This window comes from Asterias rubens, chromosome 20 (assembly GCF_902459465.1).
Source record: "Asterias rubens chromosome 20, eAstRub1.3, whole genome shotgun sequence".
Classification (NCBI taxonomy): Eukaryota; Metazoa; Echinodermata; class Asteroidea; order Forcipulatida; family Asteriidae; genus Asterias; species Asterias rubens.
In genome coordinates this window covers 7,677,737-7,690,200 of record NC_047081.1, presented here as the reverse complement: position 1 = coordinate 7,690,200, position 12,464 = coordinate 7,677,737, and the positions used below count along the sequence as shown (strand labels likewise).

At 38.9% G+C, this 12,464-nt stretch overlaps 1 protein-coding gene across 1 annotated transcript; it reads right to left on the bottom strand.

Moving 5' to 3' along the window:
* Positions 1-2,502: 2,502 nt before the first annotated feature.
* On the bottom strand, positions 2,503-12,004 carry LOC117303586. Its single transcript, XM_033787788.1, has 6 exons — positions 11,759-12,004; positions 11,009-11,337; positions 6,609-6,716; positions 5,128-5,202; positions 4,153-4,278; positions 2,503-2,621 (listed from the first exon to the last, which is right to left on the bottom strand). The coding sequence occupies exons 3-6, from the start codon at positions 6,661-6,663 to the stop codon at positions 2,545-2,547; spliced, it is 333 nt and encodes a 110-aa protein (XP_033643679.1). The 5' UTR covers positions 6,664-6,716; positions 11,009-11,337; positions 11,759-12,004; the 3' UTR covers positions 2,503-2,544.
* Positions 12,005-12,464: the final 460 nt, after the last annotated feature.

Here is a 12,464-nt window from a genome sequence, read left to right as displayed (position 1 = left end):
AGCAACAACAACATTTTAACTTATAATGCAACAAAGACTAATAAAAACAAGTACGTATACACATGTACAATCTTAGTCCCCAATCCATAATTAATTAATTTCTTGGGGCATGACATGTTACGAGTAAGTCGTGCTTAGACTTGATTCAAGCCCGTTCTCGTGTAAGAGGTCCCTAACTAGCAAACAAGCCGTATAGCAGTGCCCACTCGCCGTCAAAATTGTAGCTAAATTGTGGTCCCGCGTGCAAAACAGGGCGGGGAAATGCACATTAAAGGGGCACGTTGCCCTATAAAGGGCGAGTTGGTCTACCAAAACGTTTGGAACCGTCTGTTATGAAATGCATATGTTAGGAAGATGTTTTAAAAGTAGAATACAATGATTCACACTAATATGCCTCGAAATTGCACAGATGACCGAGACGCCTATTTCCGACAGTTTCCGGCTCCGTTCGCGTGTAGTCTTGGTGCAACACGTTTTCCTTTCACACACAGTGCAGCACAAATTAACTACGCGAGAGGTCTACTTGCTTACATGTCTTATAGCCTGCTAAGCACAAAAACTCGCTGAGCACAGAAAAGTATTGCTTATTACAAAAACAGATAATTATACCATCCACAATTAGATTAAGTTTACATTGTTGCGACTGCATGTCCTACTCATTTTTTTAAATTTTTTTTTTTAAAATATAATCCCAGAGATTCTCATTTATTTTCCACTGTCTCTTGTCTCAATATTCTTACAAACAGTTCTTACATGACAAATACAATATACAATACCATTAACAATAAAAGCAAGTTAACCTAGGCCTAAGATCAAAAATGAGTCCCATTTCTGATAAAACTTGACGTTTACTCCATTAGTAAAAAACGAAAATTTTCCATTGAATAGTACTTTTTCACCTCTCGTTTTAAAACTAAAAGTGATGGGCGTTTCCCGATCATTTTCATTGTATACACATGAAATCTACATATCAACAGGATCAAGTTAACCACATTGCTATTTTTGGTATTACCAAAAAGAAAGACTTCGTTATCCATTGCAAGGGAGAAATTAGTCTGTTCTTTTATCCATGAAAACACTGAGGACCAAAAAGAAATAGTATGGGTGCAGGAACAGAAAAGATGGAAAATGGTCTCTTCTTCTTTTTTTGCAGAATGTACAGAGATTAGTGTCGGTCTTATTGATTTTAAACAAAAATGAATTAGTGCCCAGGATCCGATGGATTAATCTAAATTGAAACCATCTTAGTTTAGTGTCCACAGTACATGAGTAGGGAATGTTAAAAATCAAAGACCACTTCGAAGAATCGAGGTTGGTATTAAGTTTGACGTTCCACTTGTCAATAAATTTCCTTTTGACCTGTTTAGATAGGACTAGAACATGATAGATTCTTTGTGACCCCTTTTTGTCCCTTAAAAGGACTTCAAGGTTGAAAGGTAAAAAAGGAAAATTAAGATGCGAGTGTTCTATCAAGATGTCCCTTTTGGCAGGAGAGTAATAATCCCGTATTTCTAAGTGACCGAAAGTTGACCTGAAACATAGGCACCATTTAATGAACGTAAAAGGTACCATGAAAGGTCGGGAGCAAAAAAATTATAAAATTCAAAACTAAAACCGTCTGAGCCTGGGGACTTCCCCCCTTTCGCCCTTTTTAACACTCGCATTAGTTCTTCATGGGACAGGGGCCCCTCAATGCTATCACGCATGTTGTCAGAAAGAATACTCTTGTCAGCCGCAGCAAAAATAGAGTTTAAATCAATATTATCATCAACTCTCCGAGTAGAATAAAGTTTTTGGTAGAAATTCCTAGCCTCCTGTAAAATGTCATTGGAACTAGTAAGTTTACAATTAGCGTCATTAATAACACATTTCATCGCTTTGTTGACGAAGTTACGCTTCTCCAAATTTAAAAAGTACTTTGAGGGTTTTTCACCACCCTCCATCCAACGAGTCTTAGACCTAATTAGAACACCCTCCATCTTAGCTTTACGGAGAGCAACAAGATCGGTCTGCTTAGCATTTAAAAGATCAACCGACTCAAGTTTCACCCTCCGAAACTTTAACTTTTCTACTCATTTTTTGATTAGCAAAGAAATTTGTCAAGCAGTATTTTTTGCTTAAAGGCACTGATGGACACCTTTGGTAATTTTCATAGACCAGTCTTCTCACTTGGTGTATCTGAACAAAATGATAACAATAACAATCCTGTGAAAATTTGGTCTCAAGATTGGTCACCGAAGTTGCGAGAGAGTAACGGAAGAAAAAACACCCTATAGTTGCACAAGTTGTGCGCTTTCAGATGTTTGAATTCGATACCTCAGTTGAGGTCTCGAATTTAATTCAAATATTTTACTGAGAAGTTACTTCTTTTGCAAAAACTACGATATTCGATCCAGAGGGAGCCGTTTCTCACAATGTTTTATACTATCAACAGGTAGTTGCTTGTTACCAAATAAGGTTTGATGCTAACAATTATTTTGAGTAATTACCAAAATTGTCCAGTGCCTTTAACAGCTTTATGAAATTGGGGGCTGGATTTTTGTTTTACTCTTCAGGCAGAAGATCCACATTGACGTCCAAACCACCGTCGTTGACATGCATCTTTGACTCACGATAGCCTTCTGCAAAAGTTAGTTAAAAATCTGGGTTTTGAGTGTTGTTGAATAATATTGAAAGATAGGATTTGAAACTCTGCATTGTGGCAACCCGATATAGAAAGGTTTTCGGTAACACCATGGCATAATGATAATCTCTAAATGAGTTCGGGAGGTTCTGAAAAGAACCGTTGGTTTCAACGCTCTGATCATCTTCTGGATCGCCTTCAGAGCATACCATTTTAGTTCTTATGGTTAATCTGTTATTGCCAATCTTCCACATCTGCTATATAGTGTTTTTGTTCTTATAATGTCGCTCTATTTTGACATTCGTCCCATATTTGTTGTACAGGTATATACTTTGCTTGGTTTGTTTCTTAATAATGTAATGGGTGATATTTTGTTTTATCTACCAGCGTTCAGTTTTGGTCTATTGTCATTATCTTGCCTTAATGTTTGTGCCAGCTCGGTGTTTAATGACTTTAATTTAATGTGGCGTTTTGTACTTTTATATGTTATTACCTACATTAAAATTCATGCTTTTATTTTCTGTATTTTTATAAACATGTATGTTTTTTGTTGGAGGGGTCTGGGAGGGCACATCGCTTTAATGACAGTTTTTAACAATATTGCCTTACCCTGGACGGCCCCTGCCAACAAAGAATTATGTCCGAAGATTTAAAGCAAATAAATGAAATTTAAAAAAATCATACAAAACGTCGAGTTGAAACCAACGGTTCTTTTCAGAACACCCCAACTCATATAGAGATCATCATAGTGACATGGTGCTACCGAAAACCTTCCAATTGAAAGGTAACATGTTTTCAGACAGTGTTTTGTTGCACATCAATCAGTAATCTTTCAATTTGGAAAGACGGTTATTTTCAATTAGTTGAACCATGGAGGAATAATACATGTGTATTATTCCTCCATGGTTGAACTATTTCACTTTTTAGTTTGTAACGAATCTACCAGTAAGTGTACATTCGTTCGGGCAGGGCAGGGGAAAGCAGCCATTTTGGATTTCATAGTGACTCTTGAAATTAGTGCGTTTTGACTGTGTGCAGATTGATCAATTCATAGGGTCCCCTGAGCAAATTTTCAGTGATCGAGACATTACCACTTCGCAATACTTTTTGAGTGCCAACTTTTTCGTCCCCTGATGACGTCATAATCATTGCCCAAAATTTCGATTACTGCAAAATGTTTACGAATCTACAGTTGAGTGTATTCAAAATCTACAGTTTCATCAATAGAGCCACGTCAAATAAACGGTTGAATGACAATTAATTTGATCGCGTTCGTTACTGTATTTTGTGCTGGTCGGTGTGGCAGGAGATTCTGTACCCAGAGGTTCAGTCCCCCCCCCCCCCCACACCCCGTACGGCAAAACTTCTTCTGATAGCGCCCTCATTTGAATCATCCTCATCCAGCCCACATGTTAATTTCCCATAATGGGTGGCCGAATTTCCCGGGCGGAGACACTAGAATTCCCTGGGACACCAGCAACTACAGGATTTGAAATGTTTCCCGTAATCTGGCTTTAATATTCACTTACCCACAACATTTTGCAGAACTGCAAAATAACCAGCAGGACTAGTATCGATCTTGTTATTCGTTGTCTTTTTAGGCTGGTCAACAGTCAGTTTTCCATCAGGGCTGACAACGCCTTCGGCCATTGACTCTGAATATTATGTAATTTATATAAAAAGATAGTTATAAAAAAAATATTGCACTGTTATCAGCTGAGGTCTCAAATTCAAGCATCTGAAAGCACACAACTTGGTGCGACAAAGGTGTTTTTCTTATATTGTCCTCTCTCGCCACTTCGATGAACAATTGAGTTCAAATTTTCACAGATTTGTTATTTTAAGCAAAATATTTCTGGAAATACACCAAATGAGAATACGGGGCCCAATTTCATGGCTCTGCTTTAACCGTAAGCACAGAATCGGCGCCTACCGAAGTAGGTAATTCTGTGCTTACGGCAAGCGTATTTCACGGGTTAGCGGCGAATTCTGCGCGTGCGTACTCCATGTTACACTAGGCATTCTACGCTTACAAGGTAGCGCAGAAATTCGGCGCTTGCACGTAAGCAGGGAATCGTGATCGTAAGCGCAGAATTCGGCGGAAGCAGAGCCATGAAATTGGGCCCTGGGGTGGATTTCACAAAGAGTTAGGACAAGTCTTATCTCGAGTTAGGACCAGTTACTCGTCCTATTAGGACTATCCATGCAATTTGTATATCTCCTATAGGACCAGTCCTAAGTTAGGCTAGTCCTAACTCTTTGTGTAATCGACCCCAGGTCTTTGACAAAAACCAAAGGTGTCCAGCGCCTTTGTGTGTGTGTGTGTGTTGGGGAGGGGGGGGGGGGTCTTCTTAAAGCATCATTGTTGGATGGAGCCCCCGAATTTGTGTACAGATAATGAAACCTATCTATGAAAAAGAACAATACATTTTTATAATAGACGCACAAACTAGTTACGCTATTTAGGAGGTCTCGACTACAATACTGGCACTCTGCTGACATACCTAGCTTAGAGAAGCGGGCGATGGAGGCCGATGAGACAGCTGGCCGCCTCCTTCTTCTTCGTCTAAGCCACGCCCCTGAAGAAAATAATCCATTTAAATCAGTAAAAAACAAAAAGTAATAGCTCAGCTGTAGGCTACAACTGCTCAAGACGAGTGGAGCTCTCCTGAAGACGAGCAGAGTATACTGTTCGAAACGTTGAGACCACACCGACTCATTTTCCGAGCCAACGCTCCTCCTCAAAGGGATTTTACCATGGTTAATTGTACCCGCAACTATTATTCTACGCAAAAAAGCAAAATCTACACACATCACTAACTCAAGATTAACCCAGAGCAATGTCACATGGCACACTGTACCGATTTTGTTCATAAACAGTTTCCATACTACCTCCCTGCTTCAAATAAAACTGTTCCGTTCTTTTTCTTTTGTTTCTCTTCGCACCTTGCACCGTCGACCAACGACGTCACCAGCATACCATCCAAGTGTGGCTTCCTACGTGAGCTGTATAGGGATTTACTTTACTTACTAGTGTTCATAGGTTTTGGAGGTACGTCGGTCGGTCGACCACGTCAGAGCCAATGAACAGCTCTCCCTGGGTAGCTCCACCCACAATTAACATACATGACGAACGTTGCACAAGGTTCCTTTATTGTAAGTAATTTACAAGGTGAATATTCATACATCTGCCTCTGCGACGACGAAACACCTGGGCCCAATTTCATAGAGCTGCTTAGCATAAAAATTTGCTTAGCATGAAATTGCTTCCTTGATAAAAACAGGATTACCAACCAAATTTCCACGTGATTTTCAGGATAAGCAAACAACAGTTGAATACCAGTAACAAGCAATATGCAACACTTGGACATATGCAACAAATGGACATTTGGTTGGTAATCCTGTTTTTATCAAGGAAGAAATTTCATGCTAAGCAATTTTTTGTGCTTAGCAGCTCTATGAAATTGGGCCCTGGTAATATGCTTACCCGCGCTATTCAAAGGCGAATGAATATAATGTGTGCTTGTGACATACCGAGTGAAACCATGGAGGTAGAAATAAACCTCCATGGTGAAACAAAGAGTTCCAAAAACAGCCAACGGATGAGTGGAGACAGTCCTGCACTGGACTATATGAAGCAATAAAGACTTAATGGTCTCATCAGTGGTGCGTTTTTAATAGAGGCGACTCTTTGTGTTATTTGTCAAAAGCGCATCTATTCAGTTGCCTTCAAATAGCTCGGGTAAGCTTACCAGTTTTTCGTCATCACAGAGGCCGATGCATGAATATTCACCATGCTAATGGCTCACAATAAAGGAACGTTTGTCGTGAATGTACATAATTATTATGTGTAATTGTGGGTGGAGCTACCCAGGGAGGGCTGTTCATTGGCTCTGACGTGGTCGACCGGCCGACGTACCTCCAAAACCTATGAACACTAGTAAGACTCATGGAGGGAGAAAATAGATAAGACTCAATGACTTACCAGTGTCGGGTACAAGAAGCAACACAGCAACGAGGACTAACAGTAACAATTTCATCTTAAATCCGGCTGGCTCTTGTGGTGCAGTCTTGAACCAATCAATTAGTCAGACTGCAAGAAACAATTATTCCAATGTTGAACGTTTATTTTTTGTAAAATTCCTTCTAGCAGGTATAACCGTAGACCTAACATGTTCCGACACCCCTCTGTTCCGATACCCAAAGTGTATTTTAACCCTAACTCCTAACCCGTAACATGCCATCCAACCCTAACCTGTAAACCATCTGGGTTCTTTTCTTTCGGAACAGCGGAAAACCATGGAGCAATAAACTAGTTTATTGCTCCATGGGAAAACCCAATGTTCACATTCCAACACGCGAGAACAAACCTGTTCCCTAGAGGCCCAGCCTCTATTAGCTTCGGTCGAGTTTGTCCTTGAAAAGCGTTTGTAACCGTTTGATAAAAATGCATATGGTTGAAAAGATGTTTTAAAAGTAGAATACAATGATCCACACAAACACGCCTCGAAATTGCACGGTTTTCCCTTTACCTCGTCGACGAACACGGTCGGCCATTTATGGGAGTCAAATTTTTGACTCCCATAAATGGCCGACCGTTTAAGTTCGCAAAGTAAAATGAAAACCACGCAGTTTCGAGGCAAATTTGTGTGGATCATTGTATTCTACTTTTAAAACATCTTTCCAACCATGTGCAATTTACAACAAAACGGGCGGCATTTTAAAGACCAACTCGTCCGATCCAAGGCAACGTGTTCCTTTAAATTGCCTTCACGCTACTGCGTTAATAACACTGAACATTTTCACGGAAACAGAAAATCTAACGTTTTAAGCATAGTAAACGTGAAGTTCCATTTTTTTTCCATGTCATTTCCGTACGTGCAGACGTCATACGTGAACATGCAATAAGCCCAAGGTGGTGACGTCACCTAGAAACAACACATTTTTTAACGTTCACGCTCACCAGAAGGGATCGGTTTAACTACACGTTACGTGAATAAAGGTCTTTTAGACCGATCCAGTAGGCTCCGCCCACTCCGCTCCGCCCAATGCCTTTCTGCCATAGAGCATAAAATATGTATTGACAAGCATACGCGCACGCATGTCGGACCTTAGTGTCGGACCTTCGTTGCGTTGTGATTGGTCAATACGCAATATGGGTGGAGCTTAATGGATCGGTCTATTAACACGTGAACGTGAACGTGAACGTGAACGACAGAATATATTTTGCAAAAACATTATGGCTAGCTTTATTAACATCATTTAATATAATCATTATTGTTTTATATTTTGTGTATTAATTAGTTTGGTGGAACGGTTATCTCTTGTTTTCGGAATAACAGAAGTTATGAAAGATGTCTCACAGATAGATCATTCTAATTTAATTTATAAGATTATGTTTGTACATTGTATAATCAAACATTCCAATAAAACATCGGTACGATATAGCAAATTTTACTTGCCCGCCAATATTTTATTAATTTTGTTCGCGAGTTAGCTCTATACCTAGACTTCGGATAAGGTTGAATTCGGGCCGAGTTGGCTCCAGACCGAGTTGACTTGGGAACAATTTGACATGAAAAAAAAAGACCAAGTTGGCTTCGTTACCGCTGTAATGCTTCTCAGATATTGTATTCCACTAACAGAATATTCAGCGTGGAAATTACCGCTCCAGATTTCAGTTGACATGCAGCTTCTCAAAACCATAGTTTCATGGATATATCTACAATAAATAAACTATGTTCCAATTACTAATCCCTTAAAGGCAGTGGACACTATTTGTAATTACTCAAAATAATTATTGGCATAAAACCTTACTTGGTGACGAGTAATGGGGAGAGGTTGATGGTATAAACCATTGTGAGAAACAGCTCCCTCTGAAGTGCCATAGCTTTAGAGAAAGACGAAATTTTCCGCAAATTTGATTTCGAGACCTCAAATTGAGAACTTGAGGTCTCGAAATCAACCATCTAAACGCACACAACTTTGTGTTACAAGGGTGTTTTTTTCTTTCACTATTATATCGCAAGTTCGATGACTGATTGAGCTCAAATTTTCACAGGTTTGTTATTTTATGCTTATGTTGAGATACACCAACTGTGAAAGGCTAGTCTTTGACAATTACCAATAGTGTCCACTGCCTTTAAGAAAGTCATTTCAAGAATATTGAGAAAACAGTCAGATTATTTTGTTTAACACTGTTTACTTTATAGTTTTCCAAGAATTAGATCTATTCATACAAATAAGGCAACGTTTCGCATTGTGTACGCTACGCGACACCTGGCTTTTCATCTGCCTCCAAGTGGCACCCCTCTGAGGTCATACAATCGACAGGTGTTGCATAGTTTTTCTTTTCTACTTTTTCAATCGTCATCCACATCTTTTTACGAGAGTATAGGTCTTACCATGCATATTTCGCAAATAGAACAAGCAAATCTCATATAAAAGCCAAGTTCAAATATTCTACTGGTGATTTTTTTTTTTTTAAACTTGACATAAACCGTGAAACAATTCGATAGCAAACTTGCTCATACACTACACTAAACTGGAAAAGGGTGGTTTTTGTTTGTTTGTTTGTTTGATGGTTTGTTTGTTTTTTGCCTGAAATAATATTTTACCATTGTGGTTCTCTGTTTCATGTAATTAATAAAAGAAGTGAATGAAATAGTTTTTACTTTTGGAAGCTCGAGAAACCGTGAGTTCCGGATTGGTTGTTAAGAAATAAGACCGATATTATAGTTACCAACAATCAGCTGCTATAGGTTTAGGACAAAATCATGTCTCACACCGAATATGAAAACCTTGAGCTAATAATTAAAGGCACTGGACACCTTTGGTATTGTTAAAGATTCTCACTCAGTGTGTATCCCAACCGTTGCATACAATAACAATTCAGATTGTGAACATTTTGACTCATCATCGATTTGGTAAACGAAGCTGCAAGAGAATAATATAGGAAAAACACACATGTTGCACCTTAATTTGTATGCTTTCAGATGCCCAAAAGGGCTTCAGGCATGTGAAGTCTTTACATTTGAGTGAGAAATTACCCGTCTCAAAAATATACGTAACTTCAGAGGGAGCCATTTCCCACAATGTTTTAAACTAATCAACAGCTCTTCATTACTCGCTACCAAGTATAAACTTGTATGCCAATAGTGTCCAGTGCATTGGACAGCAATAGTAAAAAATCCAAGATTCGGCTACGATTCAAAGACAATGACGTTCACATAAAATACAGCTATTGAAGTTATGTTAACGGGAAGACACACGTTTGGTAATTACACAAAACAAATTTACTTAAAGGCAGTGGACACTATTGGTAATTGTCAAAGACTAGCCTGCACAGTTGGTGTATCTCAACATATGCATAAAATAACAAACCTGTGAAAATTTGAGCTCAATCGGTCATCGAAGTTGCGAGATATAATGAAAGAAAAAAACACCCTTGTCACACGAAGTTGTGTGCGTTTAGATGGTTGATTTCGAGACCTCAAGTTCTAAATCTGAGGTCTCGAAATCAAATTCGTGAAAAATTACTTCTGTCTCGAAAACTATGGCACTTCAGAGGGAGCCGTTTCTCACAATGTTTGATACCACCAACCTCTCCCCATTACTCGTCACCAAGAAAAGTTTTATGCTAATTTTGAGTAATTACCAATAGTGTCCACTGCCTTTAAAGGCTGACTTGGTAACGAGCATTGTAGAGCTGTTGATAGTATAAACATTGTGGGAAACGACTCCCTCTGAAGTAACGTTGTTTTCGAGAAAGGGGTAATTTCTCACTAAAATAATAAAAGACTTCACACAAATTCCTCCAACAAGGGTGTTTTTTCTTTCATCATTTACTCGCAACTTCGATGACCGACTGAGCCCAAATCTTCACAGGCTTGTTATTTTAAGCTCATGATGGGATACACCAAGTGAGAACACTGGTCTTTGACAATTACCAAAAGTGTACATTGCCTTAAGCCATTGGACACTTTCGGAACAGAAACAAATTAAAAGTTCACAGAATTACAAAATAACTTACATGGTTTAAAGAAGGTAATGGTGAAAGACTTCTCTTGAAATATTATTCCATGAAATACTTTACTTTTTGATTTTTTTTTCAACAATATCAATTCTGGATATCGAGAATAACGGATTTATTTTAAACACATGTCATGACACGGCGAAACGTGCGGAAACAAGGGTGGGTTTTCCCGTTATTTCTCCTGACTCCGATGACCGATTGAGCCTAAATGTTCACAGGTTTGTTATGTTATATATTAGTTGTGATACACGAAGTGTGGGCCTTGGATAATATTGTGTACCGAAAGTGTCCAACGGCTTTACGAACTATATGTTATAAGAGTTATGTTAAGAACTATGAAATAAACTTACCGGTATAAAAAAAACAGGTCTTGTTAAATGCTGAAACCCGATGAAAACTTCAACTCAAATGTTATAAACCTCCACCGGCCGAGTTCCAAAATAAAAAAATGTAAAAGTGGTAAATTCTATACCGACTAGAAGACACCAACCGTGACGCAACAATGAGTATTTGTGAAGTGACCGCTCACCTGCTCACCACAGTTTGCACATCTTCCACTTCGATACGTCCACCGAAAAGAAACCCCTGCTGGCGCCCTAAATGCCTGCTGAAATCCTCGGTTATTGTGGTATTGGTAGTTGAACACGCAGTCCTCGAAGGACACCAAAAACACACCGATCTGCCCTCCAACAAAGCAAATTGGTTTCTTGGTAAACCCTTTTAAGCGCCAAGGACCCCTTAAAGACAGTGGACACTATTGGTAATTTATTGTCTTCGCAGTTGGTGTATCTCATCATAGGCCTATGCATAAAATAACAAACCTGTGAAAATTTCAGCTCAATCGGTCGTCGAAGTTGCGAGATAATAATGAAAAAAAAAAAAAAACTTGTCACACGAAGTTGTGTGCTTTCTGATGCTTGATTTCGAGACCTCAAATTTCTGAACTTTAGGTCTCGAAATCAAATTCGTGGAAAATTACTTCTTTCTCGAAAACTACGTCACTTCAGAGAGAGCTGTTTCTCACAATGTTTGATATCAACCTCTCCCCATTACTCGTAATCAAGAAAGGTTTAATGATGATCATTATTTTGAGTAATTACCAATAGTGTCCACTGCTTTTAAAGGTAAAGCATTTTTTATGGCATTTGTTTTAACCGTCAACAAATTATTGCTGAAGTATCACCACGATAACTACACAGGCCTAAGTGTTAAGGGGTGCCCCGCCCTTGAAATCTGGAAAACGGGGTTGGACAACGGGGTTATACGCTTTGATGTGATATGCCTTGTGGAAATAGGTATCGATGTGGAAGTTGTGCGAACCCGTTTTAATCTTCATTGTTGTGTCACGGTTGGTGTATAATAAACACGTATTTATATTACAGACTTTTCCCAAAGGATACAAAAGCGCTAGGGAGAATGCAACCAAAAACCCATGAGAACATCAGGGCCAATTTCATAGAGCTCCTAAGCACAACAAATTTGCTTAGCATGAAATAAAAATAGGAATCCCAACCAAATTTCCACGTGATTTTCAGGATAAGCAAACAGCTAAATACCAGTAACAAGCATGCGCATTAAATGGCAATTTGATTGGTAATCCTGTTTTTATCGAGGAAGAAATTTCATGCTAAGCAAATTTTTGTGCTTAGCAGCTCTGTGTAATTTGGCCCTGAGCCTTGGTATAGAAATTGCGTTATTAAACAGCCAACAAAGAATGATCTCAAATATATAGATATTTCAGTTTTCTATTAGCTGCAGTTTTGTTTACCTTGTACATGTATATTGGAATTCTGTACGACTCAAGAC